At 51.8% G+C, this 18,175-nt stretch overlaps 5 protein-coding genes across 5 annotated transcripts; 2 read left to right on the top strand and 3 right to left on the bottom strand.

Annotated features, from left to right (window-relative positions):
• Positions 1-551: 551 nt before the first annotated feature.
• Positions 552-2,335, top strand: BO85DRAFT_497521 (cytochrome P450; the record flags this gene model as incomplete). Its single annotated transcript, XM_025663996.1, has 6 exons — positions 552-596; positions 700-838; positions 897-1,282; positions 1,338-1,954; positions 2,021-2,097; positions 2,157-2,335. Coding segments are annotated over 6 exons (1,443 nt in total), but the record flags the coding sequence as incomplete, so codon positions are not given.
• Positions 2,336-2,778: 443 nt separating this feature from the next.
• On the top strand, positions 2,779-5,062 carry nop9 (RNA-binding RNA processing protein NOP9). The gene has a single exon (XM_025660444.1). It carries the CDS (start codon positions 2,795-2,797, stop codon positions 4,934-4,936), a length of 2,142 nt encoding a protein of 713 aa, XP_025513992.1. The 5' UTR covers positions 2,779-2,794; the 3' UTR covers positions 4,937-5,062.
• A 140-nt stretch (positions 5,063-5,202) lies between these two features.
• BO85DRAFT_423872 (DEAD/DEAH box helicase) lies at positions 5,203-7,672 on the bottom strand. The gene is made up of 2 exons (XM_025658025.1): positions 7,181-7,672; positions 5,203-7,101 (listed from the first exon to the last, which is right to left on the bottom strand). The coding sequence occupies exons 1-2, from the start codon at positions 7,546-7,548 to the stop codon at positions 5,508-5,510; spliced, it is 1,962 nt and encodes a 653-aa protein (XP_025513993.1). The 5' UTR covers positions 7,549-7,672; the 3' UTR covers positions 5,203-5,507.
• A 445-nt stretch (positions 7,673-8,117) lies between these two features.
• On the bottom strand, positions 8,118-10,022 carry BO85DRAFT_450720 (FAD-dependent oxidoreductase). The gene is made up of 2 exons (XM_025660445.1): positions 8,816-10,022; positions 8,118-8,750 (listed from the first exon to the last, which is right to left on the bottom strand). Exons 1-2 carry the CDS (start codon positions 9,806-9,808, stop codon positions 8,376-8,378), a joined length of 1,368 nt encoding a protein of 455 aa, XP_025513994.1. The 5' UTR covers positions 9,809-10,022; the 3' UTR covers positions 8,118-8,375.
• A 1,199-nt stretch (positions 10,023-11,221) lies between these two features.
• Positions 11,222-14,768, bottom strand: BO85DRAFT_57821 (putative DUF221 domain protein). The gene is made up of 6 exons (XM_025665501.1): positions 14,291-14,768; positions 13,741-14,206; positions 13,069-13,683; positions 12,687-13,013; positions 12,226-12,624; positions 11,222-12,171 (listed from the first exon to the last, which is right to left on the bottom strand). The coding sequence occupies exons 1-6, from the start codon at positions 14,339-14,341 to the stop codon at positions 11,345-11,347; spliced, it is 2,685 nt and encodes an 894-aa protein (XP_025513995.1). The 5' UTR covers positions 14,342-14,768; the 3' UTR covers positions 11,222-11,344.
• Positions 14,769-18,175: the final 3,407 nt, after the last annotated feature.

The raw sequence follows: 18,175 nt of genomic DNA on the forward strand, positions 1-18,175 counted from the left end.
TCGTGCCACATCATCTCTGATATCGATCTTTGGCTTGCTCCATGGCAGCCAGTTCACCAGTGTAACTGTTGATATGCAAGGTATGCAGTAAAAGTGCAAGTACATTGCGCCCGGCAGTTACACCGCTAGGTTGAGCTCAGAGTAAATCCCACTTCATCAAGCAGATTTGGATGTCGAGCCCATGGGATGATTGCCATCCAATTCATCTCAACCCCGCGATCGCCCTGCACCTTGCGTCAGGGTGTCGGCTGCTCTATCCGCGGACAATATGAGATAGTCGCTACCTCGAACAAACATTGAGCATGAGCCAGTCCGTAGGCTTGTGTACCCTTATTGGCTGTTAGAGGGGATGGTGTACTGTTATCTGGCAGAAGCTTCAGTTGCAGTCCGTTTTCGGTTGTACTTGGTATTACTTCATCGCACGTCCCACGTTTCAGCTATTATTTGAGGAAGCGGTCCATAATTTAGCCCACCTCCATTCTGCATTATAAAGAGAATATCGAGAGCCGACGGTCGACCGTGACATTAGTTCATTGAGGATCCAGTAATTCTTCACCCAGCAAGCGCGATGGGGTCCAACTTCGTGGCTAGCCATGGTCCGGCTTTGATCTTTCTTTTCCTCATTTTCTTTGTTGTGAATGTGAGTTATCTTTTTTTTTTCCCGCTTGATAGATCGAGGCTAACCATGCAAACGAGTAGAGTATTTACCGCGAACGAAGGAACCCGTTGTCATCGGTCCCCGGCCCCTTCCTGTGCAAGTGGACGGATATCTTCGTTAGATATCAAACGGTCATAGGGAACCGGCCACGATATGTGCAAGCGCTACATCGACAATATGGTAAGGGCATCTCGTTGAACAGAAGCGTCCTCGGGGCTAATTACGTGCCTCTATGCAGGTCCTGTCGTCCGGGTTGGCCCGAACGCAGTCGACATTGCTGAGATTGCTGGGGCTCGGGAAATCCATCGCATAGGAAGTGGCTTCCTGAAGTCGCCAGTATACGAACTGCTCAAGCACGACAATGCAAAAAGTATTTTCACTACTTCGGATCCAAAGTTCCACAGTAAACATCGCAGACTCCTTTCATCGCCCTTCGCAGATGCGAACTTGCATTCACTGGAGCCCTTGATAGAGGGCCGCATCCGCCTCACGATGAAACGCATGCGAGAGGAAATGACTATCCGTGGAGTAGCGGATGTCCAGAAATGGTTCTCCTTTATGGCTAGCGACATTATTGGAGAACTGTCCTTCGGGGACTCATTCCGGATGTTGGAACAAGGCAAGGTATTATAGCCTATCGCCAGCCGAGCTTCTGGACGTGGATTAACGAGGCACACAGAAAAATCAACACATCAAAGACATGGAGATAGCCGCCTTCGTCGGAGAGACTCGAGCAGCTTTTCCTGTGCTCTCCATGCTCGCGGCATTCCTGCCGATCCCTTTCTTCAAGGAGGCTAACAAGAGCCGGAATCGAATAGTGGAGTATACTGACGAGTCCATTAATCGGTACAAAAAGCTGCTAGCTGCTAGCCCCGATAATGTCAAGCCTACACTTTTCACGAAGCTGTATAATGCTGGCAAAGCAGGATTGCCTGATGCGGAAATCCGCGACGATGCGTCCGATCTCATCATCGCTGGAAGTGACACCACTGCTAACACTTTGACCTATCTCACCTGGGCAGTCTGCAAAACACCAATAATTCGGCAAGCACTTGTTGCCGAGGTGGCCACACTACCCGAGCAATTCTCTGATAAGGATGTCCAGAACTTATCCTATCTGAACCAGGTCATTGACGAGACCTTGCGCCTGTATCCCGCTGTCCCTTGTGCTCTCCCTCGCGTTGTACCACCACACGGGGCAATATTCGGTGGCCATTGGGTTCCCGGAGGGAGCACTGTAACGACGCAACTCTGGAGCTTGCACCGTGATCCCGTTGCGTTCTCGGAGCCCGAAAAGTAGGTGGTCCAAGCATTCGCACTCGGGCTGGCCAAATCCGAGGTTGTTAACTAGTACTTGTATAGGTTTGACCCTTCCCGTTGGTCTTCGCCTACCCAGGAGATGAAGGATGCATTCATGCCATTTGGGGCAGGGACACGTAGTAAGTGCCGACTGTGGACTGTAGAGCACGTCAGCCAGCAGCTAACCCGACAGTAACAGACTGTCTTGGATTGCACTTGGCTCGGATAGAGCTGCGCTTGGCTACTGCCCATTTCTTCCGACAGTTTCCAAGATCCGAGGTATCATCCCGAGAAGGAATGAGTGATGATGACATGGAGCAAGTTCTGCATTTCCTGGTATCAACGAAGGGACATCGGTGTCTGCTAGAAGTTCAGTGAGAATTGCGGACTTGCTTCTCATAGCGTTTAAGGGTTTTCATCAGTCTTGTTCCTTCGTCTTCTTCATTTTAGTCGGATTAGCCAATTATGTAGTAAATCCACTATCTATATTGTCAGCAATCACATTCATGAGCACTGAGTCTGGCATTGTATAGTCCCGCAGCAGCTTTGAAGTCAGTTCAACGTCGGGTGAGGTGACTGATGTCGCACCTTAATGACTGATTTAAGTCACCTCTTGAGTATTTACTCCTATTCTCTCGTCTTCTTCACAACAGTTGTCATGAAGAAATCATTGTGAAATGAAAGTTGCTCTAGGGAGTAGAAGCAATGCAAACAAGACAAACTGCGGTGGAAGACGCTCGGACCACCGCTTATCGATTGCGGGAAAAACGCAGAAAAAAAGCGAATCGGCGAGAAGAAAACTTCCCCCTTCAACTCCCAATTGCACATCGTCACATCATGCCTCGTGAAAAGGTCAAGAGAGGCCGTCGCGCCACCGAAAAAGCCAACAAGGAAGCCAGCAAGCGGAAGCGCGACGACGCCCCCGAAGATGTCGTGTCCAAACGAGTGAAGCCTTCCGAAGACGAGACTAACGACTTCGTTAACGGTGCCGACTATATCGCTTTGGACGATGGACAACAACAGGACGAGGAGATGGCGCAGACGGGTGATATGCCCTTCTACGGTCTTCTCGATCCCGAGGAGCAGGAATACTTCTCGCGTGCAAACGAGGTGTTGGAAACCAACCAGTTCGGAGATGCGGAGGAGCGACGAGTCTTCGTTGAGAGTGTCTACAAGGAGGCCGAGGGCAAGGAATTGAAAATCTCGTGCAGTCAGTCCTGTTCGCGACTCATGGAGAAGTTGATCTCGATGTCGGACATACGCCAGATCCGGAGACTGTTCAACAAATTCATCGGACATTTCTTGCACCTGGTCCAGCACCGATTCGCCAGTCATTGCTGCGAGACTCTGTTCATCCACGCTGCACCAGGTGTGTCGCAAAAGCCATCCAAGAAGGCTAGCAAGACCGACGCCGAGGATGGAGACGAGCCCGAGCCCGAACTGTCGCTAGCGGAGATGTTCATGAAGGTCATCGAGGAGCTGGAAGGAAACTGGGGATACTTGCTGACGGAGCGGTTTGCGTCGCACACCATTCGCGTTCTCCTTCTGGTGCTCGCAGGAGAGCCTGTCGATCTATCCTTAAGCGACTCGGTCGTTGCTAGTCGCAAGAAGGAAAGACACGGCGTCCTCAACGAAGTGCAGGACGAGAACCCCGTTGCGCAGAAGCGCAGCGTGCCCGAATCATTCGAGGGCACCCTGAAGAAGGTCATGCAGGATATGGTCTCCGTGCTCGACGACACCTATCTTCGCGCACTTGCCACCCACCCCGTCGGAAACCCAGTCCTCCAAGTCCTCGTATACCTGGAGCTCTCCCACTTCGGAAAGGCCAGCGCGAAGGACCCCAAGTCGATCATCCGCCGACTGATCCCCGACGACACCTTCGAAGAAGGCACAGAAAGCACCACCTTCATCCGCGGCCTTCTCTACGACCCCGTGGGATCCCGCCTGCTCGAGACCATCGTCCGATACATGCCGGGCAAGCTATTCAAGGGACTCTACAAGAACTTCCTGCGCGACCAACTCCGCTCCCTGTCGCGCAACATCACAGCCGGCTACGTCGTGCTCAAAGTCCTAGAACGTCTCGGAAAAGACGACCTCGAAAACGCCGTCGAACTCCTCGTCCCGCAGATCCCCAACCTCATCGAACGCTCCCGCGTCATCGTCCCCAAGACCCTAGTCGAGCGATGCATCGTCCGCGGCGTCGACACCACCCCTATCGCACGCTCCCTCGAAACCGCCTACGACAGCGACCCGGCCAAGCGACTGGCCCAAATGCTCACTCTCGAGGACACCACCACCCCCTCTGAACCCCAACCCCAACAAACCCAAAACGAAGACCAAGACGAAGACCACCCGCAACCCCCCACAATGCCCAACTTCGACCCCGACAACGCCAACGCCAACATCAACACGAACCCCAAAGGCGCCAAACTCCACAACTCCCTCTTCGTGCAAACCATCCTCACAGCTCCGGGCCCCCTCAGCGCCCTCGTCTACAGCAGCCTCCTCTCCCAAACGCCCGAATCCCTCCTCACCATCGCCAAAGACCCCACCGCCTCCCACGTCATCCAAAAGTCCCTCACTCTGCCCACCTCGACGCCGCAATTCCGGCGTCAATTCACCGCCCGCTTCACAGGCCATCTCGAAGAACTGGCCCTGGATAGCAGCGGATCCCGCGTCGTGGATGCCCTCTGGCACGCTACCAAGGACGTGTTCTTCGTCAAGGAGCGCATGGCGCAGGAACTGGCAAGAAGTGAAATGGCTCTGAGGGATTCGTTTGTCGGTCGTGCCGTGTGGCGTAATTGGTCGATGGACTTGTATAAGCGTCGGAGGGGTGAGTGGGCGGCCAAGGCCAAGGGATTGGATGTTGGTGGTGGTGAAGGAGGTCAGAAGCCGAAGTCGAAGATTGAGTTGGCTAGGGAGAGGTTTGCGGCGAAGAAGGCGGAGAGTGAGAAGAAGAAGAATGGGGAGGATGCTTAATGATGCTTTTGATAGCGATTGTTATGGTTTTATCTTATTGGATATAGAAGGCAGCATGTATGTATGTATTATATTAGGACTGACTGTCTTGGGGTTATGGATAGATCAAAAGCATTTTATTCTTTACATCGGTTTCAATATAAGTAGAACTATAATCAGTATGGTGCTAGAATGAATTGTAAGTCGTGGTCACGTTACGAAGACTGGAAAGCAGGCCATCTTCTGATTTATTTCCTACGTCACACGAACTGATAATGATAGGATCGTATGTTGGAATTTCCATCATATTATACAAGTATATGTTATATCTAGAGTAGAGACTATGCCATATTCACGTGGTATCTGTTATGTAGTATACAAGCCGATCACATATATCGAACACATTTTTTATTGAGAAACATATTGCACGCAGTCCAACCACAATGAGAAGAAGAAGAAAGGAAGAGCTCATCCCCGAATAGATATGCGGCACTATTATAACAAGCCGGTTTCAAAGGTCAATTTTAGCAGGGCTGCGTTTCATAGGAAGGGTATCGAAGAGCGTTAATGATCCTGGCCTCAAGCACCGGGATCAGTAGCGGTTGTAGGAGCGACTCTCACGACGGCCCTCGCGACGGCCGCGAGAGGAGCCTCTCTCGTTCCAAGGATTGCGGGAATCGCGGGATGAAGAGGAGTGTTGGTAGCGGTCATTATAGCGGTCATTGTATCCACCACTGGAACGGGGCCTGTAGGAATCCCGGGACCTGAAGTCGCGGGGTCCACCACGCTTGGACCTCGGAGGGGGCTTGTCGCCCCTCTCCAGAGCTTGTTGGATCCTCAAAGGGAGCTGCGGAGGCTTGGGCAGCAAGTATCCGTAGGTGCACAGGTCATGCATGGCAGGCAGGGTCGCCGACAGAGGTTGGAGTTTGCCTATGATGGTACCCGCTTGGGACCTCCATGCTTCCACTCGATCGTCGATGGGAACATCCTGCGCGGCGAATTTGTATTGTTGTAGAGTTCGGCTCGTCTCTGAGCCATCGTCCTCAATCTCTTCGCGCATGTTGACATGCGCAACGGGAACCGAGGTCTGATCCTCCTCGATAGGCAGGTCGCCCAATATCTGTTTGAAGGCACGCTTCTCGTTCTTGTGCAGCAAGATCCAACCCTCACCTTCCTTGTTCGCACGGCCCGTGCGCCCCACGCGGTGGATGTAGGTCTGACGCTCGTTGGGAAGTCCGTATTGGATGACGTGCGTGACGTCGGGGAAATCCAAACCACGGGCTGTCACGTCGGAGGAGAAGAGAATGCCGCGGTACGCGCTGCGGAAAGTACTCGTGACACGAGTTCTTTGCGCCTGAGTCAGCCGCGAATGGATTTGGTAGATAGGGAGACGGTTGAGAGCATGTCCTTTGGTACGGTCCTCAGGATCATTCTGAAGCCGCCTGAAAATGTCATTGGCCAGCGAGACCATCGTTGTTGCGTTCAGGTAGACAATGGCCTTGAAATGCGAGTTTTCAGCGTAACCCTTCTTTGCCAGCTCTAGAATAGCAGGCAAGCCGTTCTGGAAACCATCCAAGTAGACAACCTTCTGGGGCACCCGCAAGTGGGTGGGCACCTCATCCTCCGAGACAGTCTTGATGAACTTGAAGTCAGGCTTCATAGTCTGACGCACCATGTCCATAACCTCACCTGGTACGGTGGCGGAAAACATCAGGGTCTGGCGGTCGACCTCCTCGGGTGCTGGCAGGAGGTCCTTGATCTCACCGATCTCTTGCGAGAAGCCATCATCCAACAAGCGGTCAGCCTCGTCGAAGACGAGAGCTTGAAGCTGCGGCGCCTTGACACCGCTGTAGGGATCGGAAAGAAGATCCTTCAGACGACCAGGAGTTCCAACCAAGATATTGCAGCCCTCGGTCCGGATCTTGTTTAGATGCAATCTCTTTTGAGTGCCGCCAACTGCCGTCTGCACGGCCAAACCCAATCCAGACACCAAGCGTTGTGCCTCGTTGGCAATCTGTTCTGCCAACTCACGAGTCGGAGAGATGACAATCGCCCGAATGTCGGGTGGGTTTCTCCCCCGGTATCCGGGACGCGAGCGTTTGATCGACGGATCATTAACAAGGCGCTGGATAACGGGGATCAAGAACGCAAGGGTCTTTCCGGTTCCGGTCTTTGCCTGTGCCAAGCTGTATGGGAAGAAAAATCAAAGTCAGCCGCCATTGCAAGAGGATGAAAGAAGGGAGGCAGAGACGAGGAACTACTCACACATCATCGCCGCTCAGTGTTTCGCGGATCGTCTTGGCTTGGACATCAGTCATGGTTTGAATCTTCATGGAATTTGTCACGGTTCGGATCAGTCTGTCGTTGACCAGGCCGTCTTGTGCCAGGCTGTGGAAATCGGTACTGGGTAGCCGGGGCTCGATGTCGGCGGCGACGTTGAGTTGCGCCTGAGCTGCTGCTCTGGCGTCAAGAAAAGCCGGAGACGGGTGATAGAGGGCGCGAGCACCATATGAGACCGCAGGCGCTGAAGCAGAGAGCCATTGGGGTTGCTGAGGAATCGATCTGGCCAGCAGAGATCGTGAAGCTCGCAGCGCATGGACGGCGCCGGCGGAACGGCGGAAAGCGCCCAGCATGATGAGGAGCTTGGGAAGGGTAAAAGGGTAACAGGGAAACAAATTAAAAACAAAGAAATATCTATTAAACCAATGAAGATGGGAAAATAAATAAGACACAAGGAGGGAGAATGGGAGGATGAGAGGGAGGAGGTGAACGGAGAAGCAACGGATTTCGGGGATCTTTTGATAAACGGAAAAAATGGACGGCAGAAAACCAGGCACGCCCGGGCGGTGACGCCACGGTGGATCACTTCCATCCTTCTAGATCTACACTCAATCCTCCAATAAATCTACTTCATTTGCACAGCTAAGCTCAGCTGGTCCAAGATGGCCATAACAATAAGCACCTAATCAAAGACATCCACCTCGCCGGCTTCGGCAGCACGGTCCCCAAGATCTCCCTGCGCACCCCACCGGGCGATGAGATTGGGATATCAATTTTCAGAAGTCCAGAGGCAATGCCCCCAGATGAAATAGGGCCCGGAGACAGATACTTGGTCTTGTGGCGCTACAGTACAAATCAGCCCCTTCTCACTAACCTTTCTAGTCGAGAAAAGGCTATTTGATATGAACCACGCGGGTGATATAGGGGTCACTAGGAGATGAAGAAAGGTGTAGTTCATTGAAAGGAAAAGTATTATCATTGCTTGTAGTGTGGTCGTAACGCTCGTTTCTAGCCATATGTCCGGTCCTGTCCTGTCCCATTCCAGATCCCATTCCTTTCTATGATCCATCCGTGTGAAAGAATAAACATTGCGTACCCGCAAGAGAACATAAAACCCGAAGTAAGGACCTTGTAAACACCTCTATATGCCGTCCTTGTATCTATCCATAGTTCAAATCAACTAAGATTCAATCTCCCCTTGGAACTCCCGGGTCAACGAGTACACCGACAGATCCGAGAAACTCTGGTGCGTAGCCGTTGGAATGCCCGGTCTTGCTGAAGCTATTGCTGTCGTTGGTGCCGGGACACAACCCCCAGGCGACATATGCACCGGCGACATGAGTTCGCGCACGTGGCCTGGGAACAATCCCTTGTCGAGATCACTTTGCCAGAGACGGCGGGAGGCGTCAAAGACTTTGTTGACGAACTCGCGGCGCAGGGACTCGTATTCTTGGAAGGTCATGGAGAGAGGAGCGTGTAGGTTGCGGGAGAAGATTTGTGTGAAGATGAGGGCGTCTTCGATGGAGTATGCGGCGGATTCGTCGCGGGGAGGCATCTATATTCGATGATCAATATCTGCTTCAAAAGATAAAAAAATATGGAGGCTAGGTTATGGCTTACCGCATGCGCTGCATCCCCCAAGAGAAGAATCCGTCCCTTGTGCCATTTCCCTCGTTGCCGGACCTGATATACCGGGTACAAAGCCCAATCTTCAGTGTGGTCGAGAAGTGCGCGAATGCTAGGGAGGGCGGATTTGGCAAACTGCGTGCGCACCAGATAGCGAATGGACATTTTCATGCTGGCTTGTTCGGGACAATCGCTTTTCGAAGTAGCTTGGTAGCGCTCAATGAGGTGTTCGTTCACACGGAGGATGGCGGCGGAGAAGATCTTCTGGCGATCAGGGTCGCAGTAACTGGTAAGGAGGGAACTATGGCGGGTGAGGTGGATGGCGGTCTGGTTGAAATGCATGGGGACTGGGAGATCGTGGGCGTCGGAGACGCTCTGGATGAAGGAGATGCCGGTGTATTCGGAGCGGTTGCCGGGATCGACAATGCGAGTGCGCGTGATAGAGTGGACGCCGTCGCAGCCCAGAACAAGATCTCCGGTAGCGAAGGAGCCATCTTCGAAAGATAAGGTGACGGAGGAGTCGGTTGTGGTGCCGCCTACCACTTTCTTGTTGAAGTAGACGGAAACCGAGGGTAGGTGATTTTGGATAACGGATAACATGGCGCGCGAGAGGGCATTTCGCATGACTCGACGGCCCTTGTAGCCACCGTAACCAAAGCCATTCTCGTCGGTGAATTTAAGAGGCCCAAGTCTGCGACCTGAGCGGAGGGAGAAGAGTTCAATGAGATCGACTTCGATGCCGGCTTCACTGCCCATGCGGTTGAGTTCGGACAAGACGCCCAGCTTGTCGAGATAGTTTTGCGCCGTTGGTGTCAGGCTGATGGCGCCCCCTGAGGCAGATAGTCCTGGAGCGCCTTCGAAGACGGATATTTTGAGGTCGGGGATGGAGGAAGCCAGTTCCTTGGCAAGAGAGATGGCGCTGGCCAGACCCGCGATGCCGGCGCCAACGATGAGGATATCACGAGGAACAGGGGTGGGCTGCATCATGATCGCGTGGGGGGTGGGAGTCTGTTACTGCTGCCGAATCCTGCTTCATTCCCCTGGCCGATGCGGGGGAGTACAATCGGATACTTATAGCGCAACCCCTCCGGGGGGATACAAGTCACACAAGTCACACAGGCACGGCGATGGTGGCGGATTGGACAGTCAAACCATGGTTCATCTGAAGGGACCAGAGATGTTGATCAGAGATGTATGTTTGCTCAGAAATTATTCACAGGGGGGCGATGGTAATTGTGGGTGTGCAATCTTGCAGAATTGCAAACTAGACAGACAGACCCTTTTCGGCCAAAACGGCAAACGTAACGGCTTGATGACGCCGCGTTCTCCGCCGGCCGAAACTGTCAATCCCAGCCAATCAAATGCCGAGGGAGGGAAAGCCGACCTGTACGACGACCGAGCCAGGCCCGGCCATCATTTGTGATTGGTGGGACGGGCCATAAGCTCGCGGTGGCCAGACCCGCCCATTTTAATTACTTTCTACTCTTTTGGGTGTGACACCTCGGCTTTGCATTCATTTAATCCCATCCAATAGTTCGCAGACTGAAGATACTACATTGAGATGGATGCAGGGAACTTAAAACAAACATTGGAATTGAAAATACATCCAGACAAGCATCACAGGCATAGTGACATAATGTAACTCCGTATCACCGACATCTAAAATTAACCAGTTCCTGTAATCCCAAACCAGTTCCTGAACTTTTCCCTTTCTCACGTATGCCCGTGACGTCAAGCACGATCCCCCTCCCCCAGATTATTATCATGATTACATATCCATCTGCATTGCATCTATACTATCCAATATTATTCCTTCCCTCCTCCCCCACTCCAACACTTCACAGCCTACTACCTACGACGAAACAATAGTAGTACAATGAACCTCACTGAAGAACCCAGCACCATCACCCTCACCACCCCCAAAGCGTCCATTACCGGCACCACCATTGCCATCATCCTCGAAGAACACAGTCTCGGGCTAATTATTGGTGACATGACAGTACGGTGGCTGATATAGTGCATTAGCCGTATGCCACGGCGGCGAGTCAATATGACAATATGTCTTTAATCTGAGGTTGCTTCCTTGAGTGAGGCGTTGGTTTGATCGGATGAATGGAGGTGAGGAGGGATTGGGAGAGGGTTCATCCTGGTGAGGGGAAGTGATCTTATCATAGTAATAACAGCTCGCTTGAGGTATTAGGGGGATATTCATTTCAACGATCATTATGTGATATTTATAATAGCCTTGCATATATATGTATGTAAACATCAAGGCCATTTCTTCTTCTCAACACTTAGGGACTCATAATTAGTTAGTATAATTAGAAATAAAACATGAACATCCGTATTATCTTTATCTTCCAGAAGCCAGCCATATACTCTTATGGCCTCCAAATCCGTGGGTATCAAGGTTCTCTGTAAACTTATTCTCCCATCACCATCACCATCACCATTATCATCCAACAGTCGGTAGAATATCCATACACATCGTTTTTCTTTTCTCTTTTCCTTGCGTCTGGGTATCTAATAGTAAACCTTCTCCTTGAAGATCGGAGGAACACCCTTGTCCAAGTCCCAGCAGATGTGGTTCTTCTCGTCCAGCCAGGCATCCTCGTCGGTGATCTTGATGACCCGGGAGGTGTGCTTGACCTCCTGGCGACTGACACCGAGCTCATCGCGAGGAATCCAGAGCAGAGGAGCCTGTGCCTTGATGGACGGGTTGAAGTAAGCGTCCCGCTCCACCTCGGGGTCATACTTGGTGATCTCCTGTCCGCTAGGAACCAGGCGGCGCATGTGCGCATAGCTGTCGTACCTGTCGGGACGAAGGTACCGGAGCAGGAAGTTGGGCTTAGCCTGGGGCTCGTCGGAGGTCAGACCCCGTTCGGCGGAGTCGATGTTGGCCACGCCGCTGTCGCGTGCCTTGGAGCCGCCGCCGGCGGCGTCATCCGACGCCTCGCCGGGCTGGCTCACCTTGGTCTGCTCGCGAGACAGCAGGGCTTCTACCTCCGACTCGAGGTTCTTGGGCAGGTAGTGGATCAGGGGCTCCAGAGCATTGTTGAGGGCCACGTGGTACAGAACACAGAAGATCAGCAGGATGATCATGAGGACCAGGGGTCCAGTGGCAATGCTGTCGGCAGCGGTAGCGATGGCGAAGAGACCAATCAGACAGACCATCAGGAGGTAGCAGCCCACAGTCAGGTGCTTCAGACCCTGGACGTAGGCCTTGCCCTGGGTGTCAATGTTGGCGTTCGACACATACAGCATGTTGTAGCGGTAGGCGAAGTAGAAGAGGTAAAGACCGATGGTGGCGAACCCAAGCACGAGGGGTGCAATACACGAGTAGACGATAGCTGTATGTATTGTCAGCTGGCCGTTCCCAACATCCTTAACGAACAGTTACTTACCGATCACAGCGAGAAGGGTAAAGATAGGATACACAGTTCCCCAGCCCAGACCAGCAAGGTTGGACCAACGGCTGTACATCTTTCGCGGCGTGTTGTCCAGGAGCCGACCCAGGACCTTGCCGAGGATCAGTCCACTGATCTGCAGCAGGGCACCGGCACTGAAAGACAACCCCTGCAGGATGATGTACGAGATGTAGAAGTTCGAAGCGGTGGGAATCTTTTCAGCCAACAGAGACGCAGCGGAAGTGGGATTGTTGATAATATCGGAGACGACACTGGAGGCGGAAGATGAAATAGTGACAACCAGGAAAACCTGGATGACTTCGAACGCGAAATAGAAGTTTTGTGTAGTCAACTCCACGGCAGCCAAGCTGGGAGCGCCACCGAGTTTGGCCATCACTATCGACAGATGAGAATGCGCTCAGACTTCACATACATGGAGGCCGAGGGTTGCAACTTACATCGGAGGATAATTGGCAGCAAGGCCATGAGTACGGACATCATGACCGTAGGCAGAAGAGACGTGATAACACCCAGAATCCAGCTTGGAACGTCATTGATAAAGCGAAGGAAAGGAACCTTCTCAGTCAGGAAGTTGATGTTCGAGATGCAGCCAACCACGGCAGTGGGGATGGCCCAGAAGACAATCAAAGCGACAACAAATGCGATGGTCACAGAGTAACGAACGAGTCGCTCCCACCACTTGATGCGCAAGTTGGACCAGATGACCTGGGTGGGCTCCAGGCCGATGTAACGAGGCGCCATGTGCAGGGGGTAGTTGTGGGCCACTGTGCGCGAGTTAGCATAGCTGGACACAAAAGACGGAGGACATGGAACACTAACCAGACTGGAAAGCCTGCTGAGCATCGGCCTGGGCGTGGAATTCAACGAAGACAGACGACACCAGCTCCGCATTACCTTCCCTGTGTTTGGCCTGAAGTTCCTCGATCTCGGGTTGAAGACGCTCGATCTCAGATCTCGCCCAGTTGATGGTATCGACCTTCTTACCGACCAGGAATGTGAGCCGATGGGTAGGGCGGTCTTGGGGTCGAACCCAGCGAGCTGCAACCGAGCCGGACTCATCGTCATCGTCGCAAAGGCTATCGCCTGCGTTCTGGCCTTCCTCCACGGACCCTTGCTTCTTGAGGGCCTTCAGGCGAGCAGCGTTGGCCAATTTGATGAGCTTCGTCTCCGCCGCCTCGAGCTTCATCGCAGCGTCCTCGCGCTCGGCAACCTTATCGTCCAATTCACTGGTGTTGGTCGTAAGCCAGACATTCTTCACCTTCTCGGGACCAAACATCTGTCGAATCTTATCGCGGCTCAAGTAATCTTCGGTGACCGCAGTAAATAGCACGGTGCGAGACGAGAGACGGCTGGCATATGCCGGAGCGAGGGCGTAAGCGTGGCGCAGATTGATGTAGAACAGGCATTCGCGGGTGATTGTGTAGAAGACGAAGCCTAGCAATACCATTAGTGACGGACACCCCCGAGCCATACTTTACAGGAAGTACACACCGACAAAGAGCCATGCAATGAATGCGTGAGCGAAGTAGCGAGCATACTTATCGGCGCTGACGTTCGACATGCTCAGCATATCTAATTGCTGACCGCCGCCGCCGCCCGTTGCATTGACCGGGAACAGGATAGGCCAGGTCATGCAAGCTCCCACGAAGCAAATCATCGACACAACCTTCAGGAAGCGCAGGAGGAGATAGGCATCCATGGAGTGATGCTGCAAGACATATTCATCGGGCAGCCGGTACATTTGCAAAATCCAGTTCCAGAGACCAGTAGGAGAAGCGGGAGTACGCTCCGAGGGGCGCAGAACACCCAGGTAGGTTCGGGGCATGTACATGCGAGTTTCACTGCGTCGCAAAATAATGAAGATGATTACCATGGCCGCGGCAGAGATCAAGGAGGGGACCAAGGTCGTGACCAGGCCCGAGGCCGAGTTGGAAGCGCTTTGCGGATCATCACTGCTCTGTGGGAGGGTTAGAGATGCGCTCTTCAGCATCAATCAAGGAATGCGACCGAGCGCAATCCCACAAACATCATTAGGACTCACCCGTTGGAATAGCTGATGAAGGCCTTCCAGGCCGACATCATGGATAGCCATGATGGCACGAATCAATGCCCGTGGCAGTACGAGTCTGCCGTGGTCAAGTAGAATATAGGTGCGGTTACGTCAAGAGGCAGAATGTCGCACGATCGAGAGCGGTCGACCGCAGAGAGGGGGAGGGGATCACAGGCAAGGGCACGGCCAGGATCGAAAGAGTGTGAGATCCAAACAGGGCAGCTGGACAAAAACGAAAGGGAGGGAGGGAGGTTTGTTTAAACGAAAAATGAGAAAAGCAAAGGATAGACTCAAGGGGCGCAAAGCTTAAAGGGAGAGGGGGAGCCACCCAAGGAAAGGAAACCTTTTTCTGTTTGGGTCGCCTGGGACTTGAAGTGGGTTTGCTGATCTGCCCACTGTAAAGAAAAAAAGAAAGTGAAATGGTAGAAAAGAGCCGGCAAAGCAGATTGGGTGCACAGCTCAGCGCATGCCAATTGGACCCCTAGGAATGGCAATGGTTTCGGCTGAACCGAAAGAATGGTTCCCGTGAAGGAAATCTCAGGCTAGCATCACGAGAAGAGTTAAAAGGGGAGCTCATCCGGGCTTTGGTCAAGTCTGGGTGGGATGGAGAGGGAATGAAGCTAGTGCCACCCACGAGGGAACAAGCCACTCCACTTGGGGCCGCGCAGGACGAGTGAGAGGCGATGCCACTGGCAGGTCAACTCTGGATCTCAGATGGGATCGTTGGGTCGCCCGGGTCACACTGCTGTAAGTGGAGGAGTCGATGACGATTGAAGGGGAGGCCAGCGTAAGGGGAATTCCGATCAGGAGCGCGCGAAATGCTAGATTTGCATTTGACTTTTGGGCTGATCAACAGCAAAGCGACGATCGCACTCCGTTTCAGCCACTGCTCGTCATCATGATATGAGCAGCATCATGCCAGCCAGACTGATGTTGTCCGATCCCAGGTGAATTCTCATTTGCCTTTTTGCCATCGGACCGGCACAGAATTCAATTCCCAGCCACCCATTATGATGTTGTTCACCGAGAGAAGCTTGCTTCCCCTCTTTTTTGCTGTCTGATGTGGCCCGGTGCCAACCAGGAATAGATGGAAAGCTGAACAATTCTCCGAGGGGATTCCGTTTGGTTACTGTGGCTGGAGAGACCCGATGAGGGAAGATGATAAGGCGCGAGAGTGGATGAGTTGGTCCCAATAGATCGGGCCTAGCAGATTGACTAGTGTCTCTTAGTCTGACTCGCGACTCGCTTACCGTATCGTATTGTTCCGACGCGCTTTTTGCAGTGGACTCTCCCATACATTCACACAGGAATGCCTGGTAAATCCTGGTAACCCTCTGTATGCGGATTGCTACCCAGGTTGGTCAATACTGTGTAGATAGAATAATGGCCTTTCGTCCGGTAGCGAAGGTGGCAAATTCGAATCTGCCCGAACCTTTCAGTTCCTAACTCAGGTCAGGGAGGAGGAAAATCGAGGAACGCAATCTCTTCTCCCCCAGACGGCCGGCTAGAGTGGGTTTGTTCCAGTGGTTGATTGAGACGGTCTTCTCCGTGGGTGTCGAAAGGGGCAGCACTCTGCGACCGACGCAAACGGCAGCAATGAAATCATTAGTTATTAAAACTATCAGACTATTGTGTCACAGTATGAAATTAGAGATGTACCTGTGATCTCATTTCCTTTCAAATGGAGAAGCCAATAAATGTTATGAAATCATAATAACAGTAAAAAAGCAATCTGCAAAACCTCAACCCGTGACAGTTGGTAAAAAAAAAAGCCAAGATCGGGATCTGTCCGATGGTTGGCTTACGACTCTCTTTTCTCCTCTCCCAGTCTCCAGTCTCCAGCCACAGCATCCACGGCGCCATGCGTTTCAACTTGCGAAGATTCTGACACGGGCCGCCCGTTTCATTTTGCGCCATCGTGTCTGTGGTCGGTCTGATCTATCATTCTTTAACTAACAGGACTATATATACTGGCATGTAGTAAGTACCAGGATTAGAGGAGAAGGGGGTAACTGGAATGCTAGAAATGGAGGGCATGGATGCAGTTGTGCTACACAGTCAACAGTAAACAGTCCTCAGTGTAAGCATCTAGTTTAGTCGCCACCGCGCAAATAGTCCCTTCCTTCACACAACACAATAACAGCAAACAACAAACCAGATCTTCCCCCATCAACAGGTGCATCATCTATGATCCGTACATACGCATCACAAGACTGGCTCATTTCCACCTCATCGTCCCTTGGATCTCGGATCATAGGTTCATCCCATCGATGCCTATGGAGGGACCCGCAGGCAATCAAACCAGTCTTTCAGCCTCGTGCTGGGGCCACCATCTGCCGTACCAGATCAGAGACCTTTTTGCCCTTGGAACCACTAGCCCGGCAACCCTTTTTTTTCTTTTTCCGCTAAAAATTTGTCAACGCTAACCTGGCTGTGTTTAGTGTTCTGTTTGAATTCGGCGGTGTGTTTGACTGAATGCAAGCACTGCTTGCTTAGTTTTCGATCGCCAGTGCGGAAGAATGTTTATGTGTCTGTTCTGTCTGTTTGTTGTCACTTGCGCGATGTGATACTTTTTTTTCCTCTCTGTTTATCGTCATTACGCGTGGTCGAGTTAGATGTGTCTATATGTGGTTTCTGCAGATGATGATTATAATCTATAATTGGCATCACCACATCATACACAGGAGGAAGCTTGAAGGAAGGAAGCTTCATGCACCCGTAGTAGCAAGTAGCAGCAGACTTTGCCACGAAGTTATGTAGTAACACCAGCGGCAAATCTCAATCCCGTTGCCTAGACAGACAGACAAGCAAGCATTCTACTTGTCTACGATCAGCTTCCGCCAGAATAATATGGAGCAAGTCCGTCCGTTAATCCTAACGCTCCGAGGACAGGATGCGAATAAATAATGAATAACCATGTGGCTGGACACGGGCTGGCCATTGACACCTATCATACTGCAAGCAACTGGAGAAATCTGAGAAAGACCTATCCTTTTTCCCTGAGGCAACATCCTAGAGGTTAGTTACTGTCACGGCTTTTGCTTTTGGGGGGATACGGGACGAGGGCTAGTCTATGCCAGGTCTAGCCTTGATTTTGGACTAGTATCTGAGACAGGACTTTATGAAGGTGTCCTTTCTGGGGCGATTGACTGTTGTACAGGCATTCGAAAGATAATTTAATAGATGCAAAAACTCAACGCGTGTATCGCGTGTATCGCGTGTATCGCGGAAGGATTTATTTCCCTGTCATACCAGAGAAGATTTGTCCTACAAAGAAGTAGTACTTCTCAAAGCGAAGATGATGCATGGAGTATAATCCTAGTAAATTGTCTCAAACACAAAATGTGCAAGGTTTGCATGAAGAAGTGACATTGAAGAGTGTACATTGCACAACTTCAGACCCGGCAGCGATCCCACCCTCAAACAATACCCCTACAGTAGTATCCAGATCATCATCTTCTTGTGGCACAAAGTTTCCCAGATGATAGTTACTACCGATGCTAATTCTGCACAAGCAGCTTCACATATACAAGTCCCGACCCACGAGCACATAGGCACTATACTATACAACAGTCCCGAAACAAACTACGTATCTCCAATCAACTAACTCCCGTTACCTTAAATAGAAATAATGAGCTAAATTAACACCACACTTCCATCAAATAAATTAATCAACTACCCACTTACCCGCCCACACCTATCTACTCTACTTTCAATACTTCCACCTTTGACCAACCACCCAAAGTAATCAATAAGCTTAAGTAACCACTCAGATCATACCAGCCCAGTCCAGTCCAGTCCAGTCCAGTCCAGTCCAGCCCAACCCAGCCGGTCGTACTTCTGCTAGCCCCGTCTAGTACCTACCACAAACCTTTC

Source organism: Aspergillus piperis (assembly GCF_003184755.1).
Source record: "Aspergillus piperis CBS 112811 unplaced genomic scaffold BO85scaffold_13, whole genome shotgun sequence".
Lineage (NCBI taxonomy): Eukaryota > Fungi > Ascomycota > Eurotiomycetes > Eurotiales > Aspergillaceae > Aspergillus > Aspergillus piperis.